General features: G+C 35.0%; 1 protein-coding gene across 2 annotated transcripts in view; it reads right to left on the bottom strand.

The window, feature by feature from the left end:
- The window catches only part of PRKD1 (protein kinase D1), a 118,046-nt gene that overhangs the window by 34,231 nt on the left and 62,578 nt on the right, over nt 1-21,237 (bottom strand). Inside the window, exons 3-5 of one of the 2 annotated variants that reach the window (XM_053946482.1) lie at nt 8,451-8,582; nt 7,590-7,750; nt 4,841-4,864 (exon numbers count right to left, since the gene is read on the bottom strand). In XM_053946482.1, coding sequence (XP_053802457.1) covers nt 4,841-4,864; nt 7,590-7,750; nt 8,451-8,582 — 317 coding nt within the window. The remainder of the gene's footprint in view (nt 1-4,840; nt 4,865-7,589; nt 7,751-8,450; nt 8,583-21,237) is intronic. The other variant, XM_053946483.1, reaches the window with a different exon arrangement.

The following is a 21,237-nucleotide window of genomic DNA, read 5'->3' as shown; positions in this document are numbered from 1 at the left end:
TTTGATCATCTTGTAGTATTCACATCTATTCCTTCGGGGCACAGAAATCAAAGAAACTGTAGGGATATGCTGAAAGGACTAATGGGAAGCAATAAAAGCTGACTGCTTGGACACAGAGGTGGCCACTTAGGAACAAAGACAAGGACCAGCTCTGCAGTCCAGCTGCATGGGCTAGTCTAAAACGTAAAAGAGACTGCTGTTTGCCTTACTCCTTTTAAAAGGTTTTGACAGTCCCACTAAATACTTCCTAGGGATTCTGAAAAGTTTCACCAAAAAGCTTCATGTTTTTTAAGAGTCAGAAAGCAACTACTTCCATTTTGGCAATCATGCTTGTGGAAACATGCTCAAGTTAGTAACCTTCACTCAAAAGAGAACATGCTACACAACTTATACTCTCCTAAATATATGTTTTTTTCAAAACTTACACTAAGAAGTGCTAACCTTTTGCAGGCTCAATATCTAAGTAGTGTTGCAACATTATTCCCGTCGTCTACACTGAGATATTCAATCAGAAATAACAAAAGTATTCCTACAATTTTGAAATGTTTGCCTCAACAAAAGAATAAACTATTACAATCTAGGGTTTTTTATTTACTTGGACAACAGAGAAAAGTGATATCTATTTTAAAAATACCAAACAGCAATAAATGTTTGGATGAAGTTTCATTTTTAGTGTTGAAACAGACTTGTTGAAACATGCATTTCCTTCCTATATTAAAGGCAGATGATAAAGCCTTAATATGTTCATACACAATTTCTTCACAGGAAGCTACTGTCAAGTGAGGTGCTAGATATCTATGTAACCACAGGAACTCTGTTTTTAATACAATGCAAATGTTGACTTTCTTTTACAAATTAAACTATGTGACTGTAATTAAGTGAATTCAAAGAAACAAATCTTCAGTTAAATATACTGCAATACCACACTTAGACTGCAATCAACTGTGTTGTCTTTCAAGGCTTCCTGCACTACTCTCTAAGTGTATGATTTAATCCTACAAGCACCACAGTTAGATAGCTATGGTCTGAAAAACATTTCACTTTCATATGTGTAAACACATCAAAGAACTGACTTCAGTACAAGCTGTTTAATATTAAACTATCCACAGACGGCTATTATTATATACGCCTTTCTTCTACTCAGACACCAATAGCAGTAGACAGTGGTTTGAATGCTCTGTCTCTAACCTGCCTTATTTTGGAAAGTAGCAATAGAAGATTACTGGGTTTCAGCAGGCATTGTGGGACTATGCTGACTTCTCAGAACCAGGGAATTCCCAAAACAAAAACTCTATTTTTGGATTTGCTAGTACCAGCAGCCATAGTAAGACTTACATAGCACAAAGCTTTTTTTCCAGCATCTTACAGACAAAAGTTAATTCAAAAATATTAGGTTTAGTTTGATCTTGTATCATGTACTTCATAATTTTAAGTATTATTTATATTTATATTTATATAATATTTATAATATTAATTAATAAGTTATTTTCATATAAGTATTGTGCAGTATTAGAATGTCCACATCAGAAGCCAGACCTGGCAGCTTCATTATGCCTGCTGAATAAAGCTAATAAAAAGGGAGAGAAAAAGCACACATGATGACACAAAGGTATCACAGCCAAATTATAATTCAATACAAAATCCTTCAGATAGTCTTTGCACTATTCTGACGTATCCTATCATATAAAATCTTGGGGTTCCCCCCGCCTCCCCCGGCAATGCCTGTATAAATGTGTCCCATCTGTCACTGTCTACATACCATCCTTACCAAATCAGGGATAACTGACAGGTCTTTAGGCTTAACCACAGACACTGGTTTGGAAAGTTTTGACTCTGGACAGAGGAGACACAGACAAACCTACTTGGTGAGGCCTGAAGTAAGTTTGGGGGCAGTACTATGTAACCAATACAGAAAAACAAGATTATATATTAGAAGGGAGGGAAAGCACCACTGAACACACCTAGGCTACGTAAGTGGAGATAAAAGGTTGTGTTGATTGCCATTATCCCTCAAAGTAACGTTTTCACAATTCACAATAACCCAAATGATCATAAATGAAGTCTCAGAGATACTACAGGGAAGCAAAATGTGTGCTGCAGCATTTGTCAATTTTCAATATGCTAGTACTTAGAAACCACAAGAACGTAGCTCCTAATCTTCCCTAGATGTACCACTTTGAATATCATAGATCACAGATCTGCAACACTTCAAGAAAAAAGAGAACTACATTTGAAATACTTTTTTATTTTGACCTTTAGTATGTTTAACTAAGTTATTGTAAAAAAGTAAGAAAACTAAAAAATACATAAAAGATTGTGGAATTTAAATTCCTATATTCAACTTTCAGAGTCAGATTCACTGAGTTCTCAATTTTTAGTTCTGTTTAGTGTATGACCCCATATTCATTCACCTGGTGCATCTGGCACTAGATCAATGTGAACACTACTTAGGATCAGTTTAATTACTCAAAGCCTCTATTTCACCTTCTATTATTTTTAAATGAACTCTTGATTTTGGAGCAAACTCCAGGAGCTCTATCCATAGGGGTTTTTATTAAACATATGGGCACACCGTAAGTAAATTCCCATTCAGAGAGGAATGTGCAGCATGTATCACTGAAGCATGGAAAGATAACTTGAGGGTGACAAGAATAAATCATAACAGAACAGTATTAATTCACAGTTAACTCGAGTGCCTTCAAAAGAAAAAATTAATTTTACCTTTGAGGATCTTTGGTCTTATGAACTTTACTTCAGCCATTAAAAAAGGACTTGTAATTAGAAGTGGTTTAAGGCACCAAGACGCTCGCTCTCAGCTGCATCACCCCAGCTCTTTCTTATTCCCTCCCTCAAGGGCCTTTTTTTTTCCAGTTCAGTGAGCTGGGGAGGGAGTCCCTACACAAGATTCTGTAGGGACTGGAACTGGGAAAAGGAGATGCATCTTTTGTAGGAGTGTGGAAAACAAAGGCTTCTTAGAGTGGCTATTTCTGAGTCACTGGAAACAAGGACTCCTTATTTCAGTGGGCTAAGACAAAAGGGCATCTGTATTAAGTGTGGGGTGTGAGGGAAGAAAGAGAAAATGACCACCCACGACTCAAGACTATTCCCTCCCAGAGCATCTACTGTCCTAGTTTTGCAGAATCACTCTTCTATATATAGCTAAAAAGCCTCAAGCCAGCTCTGCTTATAACAAATCTACAGAGGCAAGCAACACCTGGTGCTTTGTATTCTGTCAGTGATATATAAATAGTCTTTTCAACTAAAACTATATACATTTTAAATTTTAAATTATTTAGCAAAAAACAACTGTAAATCCTGATTCTTCATCAAAAAGCAAAGATAATATGTAACATCCCACTTACCTATGCCCTACGAGACACATTTTTCCTATTTTAAAAGCAAAGCTCAGGTAGACTTTTTCTGAGAAATCACTTCAAGTGTGTTTATAAAATGACCTTACTATATTTGTTACTTCTATAAAACAAATAAAACTTCCCAAAATAATATTAAAAATAGAAATGAAATACTATTGTGTCATATAAATGTATTTTGAAGCAAAGCTACAGATAGCTAACACATTTTCTTTTCACAATAGGAACAAAATTTTGGTTTTCCTCCAAATACCTTTTTTTCACGTCTACCTTTAATTACTGCTACTTTAGGGTAACCCACCATCATCCAGATTGGTGGATTCATCATTTATTAGACAGCACCATATTTAGAATACAATTATCTCAGATATTACAAAAACTGTGGTTTATATATACATTTTTGTATTGCTTTATGGATAGTCTGTGGAGCTGGAATTCTGGAGCACACAGTAAGCATGTATGTGTTTTAGGAAGAAATAGAAACCTCATCCCTGGAAGTGTTCAGTGGGGTTTTGAGCAACTGGTCTAGTGGAAGATGACCCTAACCATTGTAGGGAGTTGGAGCCATATGGTCTTTAAGATCCCTTCCAAACTAAATCATTCTATGATTATAGGAAATAAAGTTATTTCTTCCAAAGAAATAGATGTTTGACCATGGAAATCTTCATTTTAGCATAACAAAATATTCCCCAGACTAACTATGTCATATTTCTAAAATGCTGTATTTTAACATGTGCAAAGCCTGCTCTTTTCTGGTTGCATCCCAAATACATGCTACAAGGGAAAGATGCCAATACTTCTTTGTTTCAAAAGCTTTTGAAACTTTAAACACAAACCAAACTTCTTTAGAAAATCCACAGTGAAAGTCAAAGAGAGCAACCTTTGACATGAATCACCCACTTATTTTTTTTTTTTTAATTAGACGTGACACTCTTTTTATATAGAGCTGTAACTTATTTGTACACTGTTCATGGCTATTTCCACAGAAATACAGAATCCTAGACTGTTTGGGGTTTTTTTTAATTCCACCACAGTCTGAAAGAAAGAGCTACCCCAGTGGTAGTATGGTGTCAGATGTTTATTGCTGGTGAGAATTTGAATGTGAGGTTTGTTCAGCTTAAAAATATAATGTTTATTATATTACTACAGCAAATTACTCCAGCAAATTCCCAAGTCCTGAAAGTGAAGTTAATTTTTTTTTCCTATGTGTTACTACCATTGGAAATACCAAAATAGGGCTTCAGTCTAACGAATGACCTCTTTCACACCTAAGAAATGCAAAAGTCAGTATTGTATTGAAATATTTTAGTGTTCACTAATTTTACTGTTTAGCATAAGAATTATGATCTTCACTTTGGAATCTGGACTTTACTAATCTGAATTAAGTCCTGCACGCCTTCAAACTCATACTGATAATCATAAAAGAGGATGTTGCTAATAACATGGTAGGGAGTAAATTCAGTACATACCTCACAGCCAGGGCTGACAGGAGACTGACAGGTAGTTGGAAAGAAGAAAAAACAGAACAAAGAAATAAGAGGGACAAAAAGACAGAAAATAATGTTATTTTAGAAGCAAGCATGAATGTGGGATCATATTATACTCTCATTCTTTTTTACAGAGTAAATGCTTAAGAACTGCATTTGAGCTGAGACATGTAAAAATCCGGGTTGCACTGTATCCTCCCAGTTCTACTTTGTTTTTAGCATTTCTGTTGATGAGTTTTATACTACTAAGTTAAGAATCAAAAGAAGATTTTATTCTTTGGAAGTAGATTTTTAAAGCTGTACTCAAATACAGTCCCCATTCAATTTTCAACTCAAATGAGATGTTTTATTGGCTAATGAAAACATTTATATACAAACTGAAACTGTATATGTGCATGGTAATTCCCTATGCAAAGATAATTAAAGTATAGGTACATTTTGCATGATTTCACGTAATCCTGTCTCAAAGATTTTTAGATGACAAAATTTCATAAGACAGGGCATAACTTATTCACTTTATAAGTGCCATATTTCCAGAAAGCAGGCTTACATGCTGTGTCTCCTATCAGGTGTACACATCAACAAAAAAAAAAAAAAAGAAGAAACAACTCAGTTTGATAATTACATCTATCAAAGATCTCCAGGAATTATTTCTTCTCAACTGCTCTGACTCTACATGGTAATGAGAGGTAAAAATACATCTATTTTAGTCCTATTTGAAGAACTGATAGATATAACAGAGATTATATTTTGTTAGCAGTGATTCAAGTAACACATCAATACTATTAATGAATAGTACACTTTTATGAACAAGGCTGACATTTTTCAGTATATTCACATAGACTGTAGAAAAATGAAAGATATTCTAAAGTGCATGGTTTGATTGGCATCACCATATAAACTGCCATAAAACTTATCTCATAAGCATTGCAGAAGAACTGAGTCCAAAGGACAGATCTGGTACATAAGAACTGACAAAGCTTATGCCACTTAAAAAAAGCAGGGATGGAAATACATTTGAAGGGATAAAAAACCAAACAGAACAAAAGACATACGGAAGCTGTGTGTGAGAGCATTTTTGAAAACCTGGTAAATGATACCAGGATTCCATGAAATAAAAGTGAGATAAGAAAACTATTTGATTTCTCCAGGCCCCTCCCTTTACCTACTGCAAGTATATTTTCTTTGGGTGTGCACGTGTGTGTGAGCATGTGTGATGTTCTGAATCATGAACACAGGGACACCAGTGTTTACAAGTTCTCAGAGAAGTATAGCCTGCAGTATAGACAGCACTTACTACATCTATTCACTGGCAATTTTAATGCTGTCAAACATTTTGAAATATATAGCTTTGCAAAACAGGTATTTTGTATAAGAATGTGTCAGCAAACAACACAGTCATATAATTTAAAATCTTTTCAAACGGAAAAATTTTTGATGCATCTTAACTGTACAGCGCAGTGAATATTTATAGAGGGTGTACCAGAATGCTCACTCATGCAATTTTTTTAACAAAAATTTTTAAAAAATGAGTTCACAATTAGGGCCAGTCTTCCTCAAAATTTTCTGTCTTGGTCTAAGTAATTTCTGAAACAACCTGCTGAGAATTATGATTAATCCATAAACATGTGTTGCTGTAGTTTGCAGAACTTAAGCGCCTTACTCATTTATGCAGCTTTTCAATTAAATATACAGATTCATAATGTTAACCTTAATTTCCAAGTAGCTTTAGACTAATGATAATCAGTAGGATAAGTACATAATTATGGTTCGTAGATGGTACTGCATCTAACACCATGTCTACATAATTTGCAATAGTGTCCTTTTAGTATGTCAAGTTTAATAAGTTTAATATTCTAATTGAGAGGAAAACATGATAATTGTTGTGTCTACTTATAAATTCTTTCCTCTCTTTTAAATCTTAAGGTTTTCAAAACCTTCACTTAGGAGTGGATTCATTTGTACACTGTGTAAAATCTTAACTATTCAAGTATATTATGACCATGAGTGCTAAAAAGAACAAACATGCTAAAAATAAAAAATAGGTAAAATTGTCATTTACTGCAATGAACATTCTGCTTTTAGTTCAGAAAATTAATATATTAATGAATATAGAAGTATACCATATATTTACATGCTTTTGTGTATACTGTACATCTATATATACATCAACACGTCTGAATTCAGACATATAAATACATTCACCACAAAGAGCCATTTAAGGATCTAAAAGAGATTTCTCCTACTTTCTTCTGAACACCCAGAAATATGCTAAATATGCAGGCTCCAACTAATTAACAACAGACTTGACTGTGACAGACACTCAGTTTAGTGCTGTGGTGTCTGGGTCACAGTGCTCTAATGAGGCGAACCTTTCCTATTTAATACGCCAAGGGAAATAATGGTCCGATACAGAAGAAATTCAACTAGTTCCTGAAGAGATTCTTCAAGATCCAACTATTTATATTAGCATGGGTAGCAGTTTTAGGCCTTAAAAATAACGTAATTCTTGACAAATGATACACCTGGGAGTATCAGAAGTGACACATACCTTAAACCCACATACCTTAAGTTGGTGACCTCCCCTTTACTTCAAGATGCCTTCTCCTAATTTATAATTTACATACCACTCTCCTCTGTAGACTGTAACAGGCAAAACCAGATTCTATAGCACTAAATATCATTGTTTCTCAGCTCCTCCCATGGCCTCTACAGCTAGGGAATCCCATACCAGAAGGGCTTCATCCGTCACGCTGGGTGAGGGCTCTGCAGAAACTGTTCGAACTGTGCTGAGTCCTGTTAGGGATACATTTGACAGGCGTCTTTTCCGTACACCACTGCAGTTGTTAGGAATTTTAAATGCACATCTCTTATGGTAGTTCAGACCACATCCTGAAAAGAGAAATTTAAAACCATCTGATTATGGTTTACTACTCAAAAAAGCAAGTAATTTTGGATTTTTCTAAAAAAATGCAAATTCAAAAACTTTAGCCTTAATTTTGATGAAACTTTTCACTCTACCCTGCTTTTTTATTCTAGCAAATTGTTAGAGAGATAATGTTATCAGCCCCAAATAGATACATCTACAACCAGTGGTTTTTCTCTGATTTTTCAAAACCTGTGGTCTCAAAGAGCAGGAAATTTCTATGACCAGCACTTGGAAGGTAAAGAAATCTCACTGCAAGTGGTATATTCTATTTGATTTAGTCTACCAGAAGTCAAATAGTTGTGGCAAAGTGAGAAAGCTTAGCTATTACAACTTCATATGGATTGACAGTAACTTCAGTTAAATAATCTGAATTACTGCAATACAAAATGAGACACAGGCTCATTAAAAATTGTAAGGGAAGAGCAAGACATGCAGCCTTTTCTTAAAACTACATATCAACCAAAGCTTTTTACACTCAAGGTTACAGAGCCATATCTAAGATGCCTCAGAGCAGTCAAAAAGATAAGTTCTTCAATCAGTTAATTCCTTTGACAGTTCTTACTGTCTCTAACTAATTTTAAAGCAGCATTAGACACAACACACAGAAGCAGAATGGAAAAGTCTCTTCTTTAGACTGAAAAATTACATCTCACTGCAGCTTACCTTCACATTTGAGTCCCTGACGCACCAGCCCCCACAGCATCTCTCCACAATGGTCACAAAAGGCTGGAGCCCGATACGAATGAACAAACAGAGCATGGGGCCGGATTTGGAAGTCTTCAAATGTAGCAGAAGCTATAGCAGTGAGATCATACAAAAAATTAAGATAAATAAAAAGTAACATAACTACTGTTCTTCACTTATTAGGTACTTCACCACAGAACAAAACAAAACTCCTTTTGGCCACTATGATGCTGAACTTTGAATTTGGAATTGTTCACTGCATAATATTTTGAAGATAAAAAGAGTGATGATATATCTTCATACTACAATGACCATAGGAAAAAGCATAAAGTTGCATTTACAAACCTGCAGCAATGACATCTCTGGCAACATTTTTTCAATCAAACACAGGAGTATAATAGCATATCAGTATTTACCAAAATTGTCAGAGTTCAATCAAACATCAGAATTTTTTCAAAATACTCTTTTACAGACTTTACTCGCTACATCTTGAAGGTAATATGTACATAAAATAAACTGAACACATCCAGTAAAGGTTGGGGCTTTATTGGTGGGGTTTTTTTGGGTTTTTTGGTTTTTTTTTTTTTTGTGCCTAAAATAGTCTGTTTCTGCTGATCACTTGGTATAATTAATTCAGCAGCCTATGTTGGTATCAGTGAACTGATCACACAAGTTAAAAACATATATTAGAGCTTAAAAACAAAACATGTAATGTTATGTCCAAATTTCAATAGAGAAAAAAACCTTGCAGGGCAGCCTGGAAGATGGTTGTGCATTTCTTGAAGTACCAAATCTTTACAAAGTGACATAAGCCTGCAACTGATGTAACAGCTGCAAAAGGTAGAGGGGCTAGTAAAAGGCATGAGTGCAACCTTTAAAAATAACTAACTAAAATGTTTTTAAAACTATTTATAATACAGAGACAACCAGTACCACAACACTTTGAAAAACAGATTTAAATGAAATATTTTCCTTTTCTTATTAACAAACATACGTCAAATAGTCTAAAGAAATATCTGTCAAATGTTGTTAAATACTAATCACATATGCAAACATTTGATCTCACTCAGACTGCCATTTAAACAAGTTATTTGTGTGCTTACTCTTCACAGATATCAGGATGAATACAATAGGTATGTAGGCATTTAACAGAAATACTGTCTTTCAACAAAAATACATTCCTGATTTGCAACTGACAGAAAGAAAGAAAGAAAAAACAAAAAAACCAAAAAAAACCCCACCCAGAACCAAAACAACCCTTCCCCCCTTCCAGCCCTGTTTTTTAATGGTTCAATTCAAAGGAATTCCTAAAAGATCCAAACACCCTGGCTTGTCTACTAATGAAAAGAGAACCAAAAATCTGCATACTGATCAAGAAAACACTTTTAACAAGAGGAGGGGATCAATAAAGACTTATGCCCTGGTCTCAGTTGCTTCTTTGCAAAAACCCACTACTCTTCTCCAAAATTGTCCACAGAAAAATAAGTTTCTAGTCTCAACCAGTCTTGAGATCTGTTAACAAAAGTATTTAGAATACCATCCCAAAAGTAGGATCCAATGATTCTAATCATATCAAATTTCACTTTTTCAAAATGTTTTTACTAGAACAATGCAAATCATTTAACAGTTTGTTTATTTCAGGATTTTCCTTTCTTCTCTCGGGATTATTTAATAAAACCTACATTACAAAAGTTTACTTAATTCATAACACTAGGACCTCATAACACCTCATAAGTCCAACATATTAGAAATGTCCTGAAACTAAATTAAATAGTTTTGTATTTATCTAAAAATGTAAGGCATATTTTTCTCTCAAGGACTTTCAAATACTTGTTCAAACATATTATTTTTCTATTTTTTTCCATACTACAATTGTCAAATTCACTGTTCAGACAATGCTCACCCTGTAATGACAATGGTCTCCTTGGTCTGCTAGAAAACACAGCTCATCACAGAATGGGTTGGGTTTGGAAGACACCACAGTGGGTCTTCTGGTCCAACTTCCCTGCTCAAGCAGGGTCATCCTAGAGCATGTGGCACAGGATTGCTCCAGATGGTTCTTGAATATCTCTGGTGTGGGAGACTCCACAGTTTCTCTGTGCAATCTGCCCCAGTGCTCGGTCACCTGCACAGTAAAGAAGTTCTTCCTTATATTCAGGTGGAACTTCCCATGCATCAGATTTTGCATGATGCCTCTTGTCCTATTGCTTGGCACCACCGAAAAGAGCTGGCTCCAGCTTCTTGGCACCCTCCCTTCAGAAGACATTTTAGATGTTGAACAGATTTCTTGTTGTCAGTCAGGCAGCAGACACCTTTCTGGTCCTACCACATATGTCTACCAGCTGAGCTGTGATGGGTCAGCAGCTGGATAAGATCAAATTATAGATGCAAATCATACTGACCCTTAATAATTCACTACCTCTTCTCTAGCCTGGTCTATGAAATCATGATATATATGTGAAGACATGGTCTTCAGCATTTTGGGAACTCCAGTCACACAACACACTACAACATGCTACGACATTTGCTCAGGAACTCAGCTATAAACATATCACTAAGCCTTCCCACCTCTCCACTTGTCTCCTTCAGACCTTCCATCTAGAGATTCGAGCCTCATCTCTTCTGTTCCGGACTTCTGTTCATGGATTTTGCATAGCATATTTATCTACAGCTTTAGGAAGAATATTGCAAACTTTTTGTTTATAAAAATAAGACTTTCCCGAGGTTGTTTCTAGAAGCATACAAGAAACAACCAAACCACTATTAAAACAAGGGATATATACAATAAAAACAGTCTACATCTCAATATAGCAAAGGATTTATGTATCTAAGTTCATTACAATTGCATTGAATAACCTAACATCATGCCTGTAGTCAAGTTCTGTTTTGAATCAATAATGCTTACTAAATTGGAAGACTGGAGAGGAGTTGTACATTGATTTACTGGGTAGTTTTACAAATAGTATGAACACTGCATCAAAACCACAAATAGCTATTAAAAATCAGTAACTCCATTAACTTCAGTTAGTTTAATAATTTAGATAATGGATTAAAATATATTATCTTAAAATAGCTTAAAAAAACCTGGGGATTGTGAGAACTATATATAATTTCCCCTGTAGAATCAAACCTGAAATCAAAATCTCCCATTAGTAGTTTTGCCTTAGGAAGTGATTTATAAATTCGGTCCTCCTTTCAAACTCCTTCCTACCACCTAGTCAGTCAACTTTTTTAAAATTACACATCTAGGAAGCCTTTCATATAGCCATTAATGTTCAAAGCTTTAACCTTCAGAATATTCCTGTTATTCACTGAAACAAACAAACAAACAAACAAACAAACAAAAAAAGCCCTGCTGATTAAGAGAAAGATATGTATATTTTTTCCAGATTAAATTGAGGTCTTTCTTGGTAACAAAAACCTTCTGTAATCAGGCTACCATTTTGCTTTGACAGAGTACTGATGGGATGAAGACAATTTTGTGGCTGTATGTAAAATTGTGCTGTAAAAAAAGGGAGGCCTCCAAATACGCCTATAAGCACATCCAAAGAAACTTAATTACTCTGCAGAAAAGTTTGCGATTTTATGTTCTTTATATGACACCATTACACTGTTAACTCTCAGATTACCTTATCATCATCAATTTAAGCTTTCCTAGTATCACCAAAACACAGGCACTGAAACTGCAACAGTTTTGACAAGACTATTTCATCAGGTCTATTAATGACTTGGCTGTTAATGGCTAGTACTCCTTGTTCTGGGCTCGGTAGCAGATCTATCATTCAGCACAGCTGGAAGGTAAAACATGAAGACATTGCAAATCAGAGAGAAAAAGCATTGCATTCAGAAAGAGGCAAACTATTTACTTCACCATTTTGTGTTCCAGGTCCAAAAGTGCTCTAAACTATAAGCAGAGGTGAGATCCTGCTATTATCAGTAACAGAGCTTCACATAATGGGCACTGTCATCTTGCATCCATGCCTCACACGGCAGAAGAAACCATCAATCACAAGACTAGCAATATTTTGCAGCTACAAAAAGCAGGCATTCTCCTGCTACCTTCTCCCATGTGGAATGCATTTAAGAGTAATATATTTGGTTGAGTTCCCACAGGCATTTGTAACTTGAGTCCTTACTTACAAGAAGTGCTGGCAACCATCACTTAAAAAAAATAATATAACTCACAAGTATACACTACTAAACTTCAGGCATTGGTTAAACAATAACAATTAATGACTGAGTATACAGCTCAGCTGGACTAAGAGAAAGGAAACCATTGTATTCGTTTCAATGTTCCAAACCTGGCAATCAAATACAGTCTGAGTTTCCAGAGTTTCATTTAAGTTAGCAGAATTCTGGCAGTTCATACAGGCCAAAGATTTCATATCTGATCTCCATCCTAAAATCTGAATTAAAAACTAAACTAAAATTATCAGAACCTTAATACTGATTAGAAATAATTACTTCCTAAATCTATACATGTGCACATTTATAATCATTCTGTTTCTTTATTTGTTCTGCTTTGAAGTAGGAAAACTTCGATATGGAAAATTTGAATCCTTTCTGGATATGAATGTGAATATTTTGCCACTCTAAATTTTACATACAGGGAAAATCCTTCAAATATAATAAATTTCATTTTGTTTTCTTTACCTATCATAATTTTAACCCAATGCTTTAGGTAAAACCAGTTCTAATTAGGAATGCTAAACTGTCATTCAGGTAGGAGGTGGGGACAGAGGGAAAGATATGTTTTCAGAACTGAATTTTGAACTCTTGAGCAGAAGCCTGCTACTTGCTAAAAGCAACTGGTACAGGCTAGCTGCAATTTTTTTTTACCAGACATATCAAAAGCTGCAGGTCCTCAATCCTCCAGTGACAGAGATACAAGAAACCGAATCACCTGCTACAAGGCTGATAACATGTTGTGCTGCTGCACCTGGACTATTTTATTTGGGAAAATGAGCTTGGGTGTCAGAAAGCCATGGAGAAGGAAAAGAAACATCCCCAAAAAGAACAGTAATGCCAGAAAGAAGGGGAAGATGCTGGAAATAGGGGAAGATTCCAGAGATCAGAGAGAGATGGAGGCCAGAGAACCTCCTCCATAATTTTGATCCATGATGCCCAAGGTTGGTAGCTGCAAGTGGTGGCACAGCATGAACAAACAAGACTTTGTGCCCAGTCTTCCTTGGCCAGCAGCTACCTCCTTACTTACAGGGGCAGTGGAAGCTGGCAAATGTAAGGCTGAGTGGGAGCAAATGAGTCAGCATGGGAGGCATCCAAGTAAGGCTCTCATCTCCTTCCTTCTTGAATCCCAGTATGCAGATTCACTATGGGCTGTTGTTTACACTGTCTCATCAGTGACATGAGATTTAAGTAATAAACTGAAGAGGACAACAAGCCATTTGCAAGCATTTGTCCAGTGCTAGCTCAGAATTTTAAGAAGTGATAATAAAAGATTAATATTTATGAGTCAATATGCTTGATTCATCTGTACACTCTGAATTTTTAAAGTTCAATTTTGATGTACTTCTATATATTTGTGAATGATTCCACAGTTTTAGATTTACAAACTATATAGCTCACTAGTTAATTTGAATAGTCACTAAGTTAATTTGAAATCCCATCACACAATCCTTGCATTATGGATTTACCCATTTTTCACCCAAGTGAAAAAAACAGCAATACCTTACTTCACAGCTTCAGGCCCTGCAAAGGTAACAATTTAGCATAGGAAAAAAATTAAATGCTCTGCAGGTTTACTGGAGCTATGGATGCAGTGTTCAAAATTGGTTCTGACTACTGGCATTAAGGAGCAACCCCAAATGAAAAAAAAAAAAAAAAGGCTCTTGCTCCTTTTCCATGCTCTGACTAATCTAAATTAGTATCTTAAAGGAAATACTGTGAGTCCTTTACATTTTTATTACCTCTGACTTTTTTTTTAATGATCTTCATAGTTATTTTCCAAGGATTATGAAAAAAAGCTCAAAAATAAGAGGTGCTCAAAAAGAATTAATAGCACTTGTAAAACATATTTAATTCCAACAAGTTTCTTTCATAAAAGGTTAAGATTTTTTTTTCTTTTTGTTATATGGTGAATAAATGCTACTGGCTAAAAGTATAATGAAATTAGAAGTGCAATCTTATGTTGAACTCAGTAAGGAACGAAGGAACCACCTCTGCATACATTAAATTATTTTTAACTATACTGTTACCTACCTGCAAGGTTTAGATATCTTTTAGAATTACCCCAAGAATTCATAAACATATACCATTACAGAACAAATACAAGTGGGTTGTTTTGGGGGTTTTTTTGCATAGTTTTATTGGATGTCCACAAGCCCTAATGGGATGCACCCAGCAGTACTGAGGGAACTGGCTGATGTCCTTGCAAGGCCACTCCCAACAATCTTTGAATGATCATGGTGCCCAAATTCTAGAGGAAAGCAAATGTCATTTCCACCTTCAAGAAGGGTGAGAAAAAGGACACAAGGGAACTAAATGCCAGACAGTCTCACCTGAAGCCTCTGAAATGTGATGAAACAACAAATCCTAGTATGACCACTTCTGGAATATACTTTCGTGTCTGTCTGATTAATAATGCTTTCTTAAGGTTTCAGATTTTTGATGAGACTATCAGAGATATGGAACAGAAGAATGACTGTATATAACCATTCAGTTTTCTCAGCCCCACTTGAATCTTTCTAGGATAATACTAGAAAAGGGAAATTAAAAATGCTAAAGAAATGCACAAGATGACATAACCTAGAAGAAATAAATTAATTATTGTTCTGAATTGTGGTTGATTATTTAAAATTGTTTACAAAACTTCAATAATGACTCATCATTAAAACATCTCCAGTGCCTAACCTGATCAGAAGATCAAAATTACATAAGCAAAATGTTTAGTTGCTCACTAAAGACAACAGAAGTGTTCTACTCACAAGATGTTTACCCCATATTTCACCCATGCACATAAATAACTATAAATTAACACTAGGAAATGGTGATACTAATATTCCCCATATGACATTCTGTGTTCAGTCGCTGTGAACAGCTGTGACAGATGAGGAAAACCTCTAGAGGCATGGAAGAGACTTGCATATAAAGAGATTAAAAGACTGGAAGACTGGAATTTTTTTGTTTGGAGAGGAAATGAGTAAGAGTTTACTGAACTCAAGAAGCAGAGGAAGCAAAAAAAAAAAAAAAACCAAACAAACCCCCCCCCCCCAAAAAACCCAACAAAAAACCCCCAACAAATCAGGAAACAAACATAACTGCTGCAGAATAACCTTCTGCACTACCAAACTAGAGTGATAGGAGTCTTCATGTCCTAAGAAGCAGGAAAGCTCTCCAACCTTCTTTTTGGCAACAAGTCACATCTTAACTATATTAAACAGAAACATTCTTGGGGCCTCTTTAAAAGCCAGAGCCAGATTTCAGCTGGAATGACAGTATCTCCAGGCTTGAGTCACAACTACCATAGAGATATAAAAACTAGCAGACTGCAATCTGCAGCAGTCCTTGAGTTCCTTCCCCTTAGTTGCCATTTCAAATTGTTATATTCCCCAAGGGAAGAGGCTTGCTTGTTTGTACTCAGACTTCTTTTAGCTACAAACCTCAAGCACTTACTAGAAGATGATGCGTATCCTACCACAAAGGGCTGCAAACTTAATTTTTAGGAAATTACTATGACATTGTGTATTTCTATTTGCTCTTTCAAAGTCAAAGCCAGCAGTCAGTCAATGAAAATAAATTCATGAGTTCAATATTGATATTGAAAGATATATTTTTTACATAAGCCATATTTAATTTGAAGCCTACTGAAGCATTGAGTTATTGAGACAACAACTTTAGAAAAACTAAAAAAGCAGAGAGCTCCTCCAAACACTACATTTTTTCCCTGACATCTGAGCAGTGTAGAATACACTGTTGACCATGGATATAAATTGTCTTATGTTGTTCCAAGTGGGCAAGCTATTCCAAGTGGGTTACCCTTTATTTTTCAATGTGCTGAATCATTTATAGCTACTCTCTATTCAGGACCACTACTGTCATTTAACAAACACACTGATACAAATGTTTCATCAAGCACGTACTGGTAAAAGAAACTATTGAACAAATCAATTAAACTGTATGACAAATAAAAGAGTTTTCTGCTTAGCTGAAGCAAGGCTTGCTCTCCATTAAATCTGTAGCTAGTGAGAATTACCTACTGAGGAGGCAATTATGTGATGAAAGGGGATGGCGGTTGGTGAGGAAAAGAGAATTCTTTGAATGGTGGCAGTTTTATAATTAAAATCTGTGTTAGCAGCAAAAACAATTGTCAGAATATGAAGAACTGTGAAAAGGAGAAAAAATTAATTGAAGTTTTCTTACCCAAATATTAAAAAAAAATTCATAAAGAGATTATTTTTTTTCCTTATATACAACTTCAACTGAACCTACAGCAGCAGTCTCCAAAGTGAGGTGCACACACCTCTGGGTGTGCAAAAGACAATCCATTAGGGTATAGAAAGAAAATATTAAAACTTCAACTACATATATAAATTTCAAGTAAATAAACACACACACATTGAAGGTATATGCTTCAAGATTTTCAGTGATGAGGTGCACAAAAAGGAATTTGAACTTTGACATTCTATCTTTAAGAAAAGCTCAAGTGCTGTTAAAGGCATATCCTGTGAAATAATTTACAGCTATACACAAGTTTCACATACCATAGATGTAAAGAAAGACTAAGTAGTAAATAAATTTGTAAAACAGTAAACAGAGTCCTTTGATGAAAATATGGTTTTTATTATCATGCACTTTTTTCCATCAATGCCTTTTTAATTATAAGCGTTCCATATTGATTCCGAATGCTAATCAGATTATAGTATTGCATTTTAAGTCTAAATGAGCACACAAATATCCATTAAAATATAGGACAACTTTTGCAGACTCCCAGTTTCATTCATCACCTCAAATGTTTTAAGAAAGGATCAGCTGACATGGGGGCTGCTGAAGTATAAATCTTGAATAACATATTGAGTTACTGTTACTAAGTGGATTGTGTTAAACTCAGTCAAAATTATAGTATCTAAATTCTTTTTTAAAATTGTAAATGTGATATGTATCATATTAAGAAAACTGAGAAAAAAATTAATAAGGTAGGTAAAAAAAATGCCTCACTGAACTCAGAATACTTTAAGGAGAATAAGGGGGGGGGGGTTTAACTCCAGAGGCTTTAAAATAAATATAATATACAAATAAAACCAAGATTTAATTTGGTCCACTTTGGAAGTTGACAGGCATTTTTTAACACATTAACTGCAATTAATGTAGCTAATCAGCTTCAATTCCACCTTTCTTGGAAAGCTGGCTGTACAACTTATTGAGGTGAGGCCTGTTAAAGTGGTATGACTTGAATTATGTCTCTTAACAGTGAAATCATGTGATAGGAATACAAAAGCATAAGAATTACTTGATGAGACAAAAATCCACTAAGCCTGGAATCCTGTCTTTGAAAAAGGAGTTCTCAAAGCAGCATCAGCATTCTCTAAAGCAGAGAAGGTGACAAAGACAGATGACACAAGGGCAGTGACATTACAAGCCATTTTCAGTTCCATTGCTACACCTGACACTTTACTAGTAATGCTTTCCAGATCATTCATGAATGTATTTAACAGCACAGACTTAAGTACCTTGCTGGTAATCTGCTTCCACTGTGAAAATAGCATGCACTTCTACCCTTTGCTTCCTAAGCCATAAACAGTTATTTATCCATTTGAGCATTTACCCTGTTCTCTCGTGAAAGCATCGTTTCTTTATGAGCATTTGGACTGAAAGTGTTTGCATTAAATCTGGTGAAATATCTCAAATGAACTGACAATTTCATTAAAGAGCATACAAACCAAAAACATATTCTCGTAAAAAATCAGACAATTAGAGATGTATAAGGTTGGATGTTTGATCTATTAGGTAGCAGCGGAACAGTGACCTCTCATATACAGGCACTGTCCAGAAAGTAACAATTAACACAGTTATATATGGGAAAAAAAAAAAGGCAATGAGGCAAACATAAACAAAAAATGAAAGAATCTTTCAGTCCTGACAACTGCAAACACAGTCCTCTATCTGAAATTCGTGACCCAAGAAAAATGTTAGACTAATGAAAAGTGAGGGATACAAAATCAATCAACTTTAACCTAATCACGAATGAGGCTTACCTCTACAGAAACAAGAAAAATGACAGCTAGAGAAAACTGAAAGGACATAAAGGAAGAATAATTGTAAAATTTCATCTTAGACAGAATAAAGATACTTGTATTTCTCAAGACACCAAAAAACAGCGTGTTAACATAGCCATGAAGGCACCAAGAGAAGGATGCTCTTCAATCACAACAAAGCAGAATCACAAACTGTGACCAACTATATAAATACTATAACATTAAGTTCAGAGATACAATATCATAGTGTTTCATCTCAAGCTGAACACTACAATCCAGTTATGTGTTGATAAATGGTATTTACTGTAATTGTACAGCTATCCACAGCTTTTATTCAGCCCAGTATATTTTATCATAGGCACTATATACTGTACCAAATCAAAATAAAAGGTCCACATCTAACAATCAGGTGATCTACCATCTATGTGATATTGCAACAGAAACAGCTTCTTAACAAAAGCACTGGATCAATTCCTGCCCTCATCAGCTCAGCAAGGGAACGTAAAATAGCTGCTATTTGACTTTCTTGCTTTAAGAATCCTGCCAAGTTGAGCACAACTGGTCACAGCAAGCAGATGAAGTACATTCCACTAATTCACACAAGATGCTAACGTTTCACTGTCTGCTTTCCAGCAGCAGACAAAAACCTCTTACATCGCAATGGAACTTTGCCCAGTAAAAACAAGATAGAATTTTTATAAACAAACCCATATTAAAACTGTAAATATACTATTTTTTTCCTTTATATCACAGCAAATTTACACAGCAGTTTTTAATAAACTTCATGAACAACGTACGGAAGAGGACAAACTACACTGACAAAAAAAAGTCTAAAGACATTGTCTAAAGTCTAAAGTAATTGTTTCCTTGAAGTCCTCAAAAAACACAACTCAAAAAGAGAATACAGATGTACAGAAACACAGCAATTCTCATCTGTCAGCTTGTTCTATAGAGTCTGTGCCTCCATTTAAAAAAACAGCAAATACAGTTATTCTGAAAAAAGTCAGAGATACACAGATGAAGTGTGGCAATTGCATCAACAGAGAGCTTTAAATAACATCTTCAACACATCATTAATTTCAGAAAGGGGCTAACTCATCTACTTTCTAGATCTCATGTAACAAAGTAAAAACCTGTTAACTATTTAACTTCTCTGCAAAGAACGCGTATGAAGGACAGCATCTATCATTAATATCAATGCATCAACAAATTGCAGTTGAAATAAATTATTTTTATAAGCTAGTCAAAACAACACTGAAGATCTCAAAAAAACTAGGAGTTAACTTAAAGAAGAGAGTTTATCACAATAAACCATTCTGTTCAAATTTATTGTGAATTTTACATTATGTTACTTTGGCAATTAATGTTTGCATCCTTTATTTCATGAGTGGAACATGAAAGTTAACTTTTCAGAGATCCAGTTGAAGATTTCAGCAAATACTACTTGATCACATCAAGACTGAAGGACATTTTTCAGCTTAAACTCACTTACATAAACATGCTTCCTTTTCTTGAGCAAACAGGAAAACTACATTTGAGAGAGAGAGAGAGAGATCTAAAAAGATGTAACTTCTGGTTTCTGTTCCTTTCAGTATTTATGATCGACTGACTACTCATTTCCAGCCATCTTTGATTGTAACTTAGACTGCAACTTCTGTACCTTGCTTCCTGATTTGGGGCTGCCTACTACTTTTTGATGGTATTCTAATAAAAGGAACCCTTCCTACAAATACACTTTGATAAAATCCTTTCTCCAAAGATTCAGATGCTTTGCAGTCTGAAATGCATAGAAATATATATTGGATTCAATGAACACATTAGCGGAGATTTCCACAGAAGTAGCAAAGAATTTTCTTCCTTTGTGCATCTGAAGACAAGATGAACTTTCCAGTATTTTGAAGAAAAAATTAAATAAAAAATACACCACTAAGAAAACAGAAACATGGTGAGTTATATTAGTGGGTATTAGTGATACTGTTCAAAGAATGCCCCGGAGTTCAGCCTAACAAACCATATGTGTTCAACCTACAAATTTTTGGTTCTAATACATTTCTCAAGTGTTCCCATATTCTTATACAAACACTATCAGAATCCCATAAATAAAGTGTTCAAACAGATCTTTTTAAAAATACATAAAAGGAAAAAAAAATAGAAGTAGAACTAAACCCATATTTATTAGGGCTAGTACATTCATAATAAAAGTTCCCTTTTCCTCTTTTTGCAGCTAACTAAATCTCATACACTCAACATACACTTTTGCTTCCACTCTTATAATAATGTCTGACCTTCCAGTTCCAAAATGCCAGAATCTATATCAGCATTGAACCACAATTCATCTGGCTGACTGCAACAGCCTATGCTTATCTCCTCTGGAGGAGACAGCAGACAGACACACAACATTTGTTCAGCGCATTACATGATTCTTGCAGTCCTATGTTGTATTGTACCAATGCAAAAGGCAAGTAATAATATTCATATATTAGGAATAATATTCATAATATTAGGAATACAAAAACACAGCAGCTGCTGCAATATAAACTGAGTAAATTTCTTGT

Source organism: Vidua chalybeata, chromosome 6 (genome assembly GCF_026979565.1).
Source record: "Vidua chalybeata isolate OUT-0048 chromosome 6, bVidCha1 merged haplotype, whole genome shotgun sequence".
NCBI classification, from domain to species: domain Eukaryota; kingdom Metazoa; phylum Chordata; class Aves; order Passeriformes; family Viduidae; genus Vidua; species Vidua chalybeata.
This window is presented reverse-complemented; position numbering and strand designations above follow the sequence as displayed.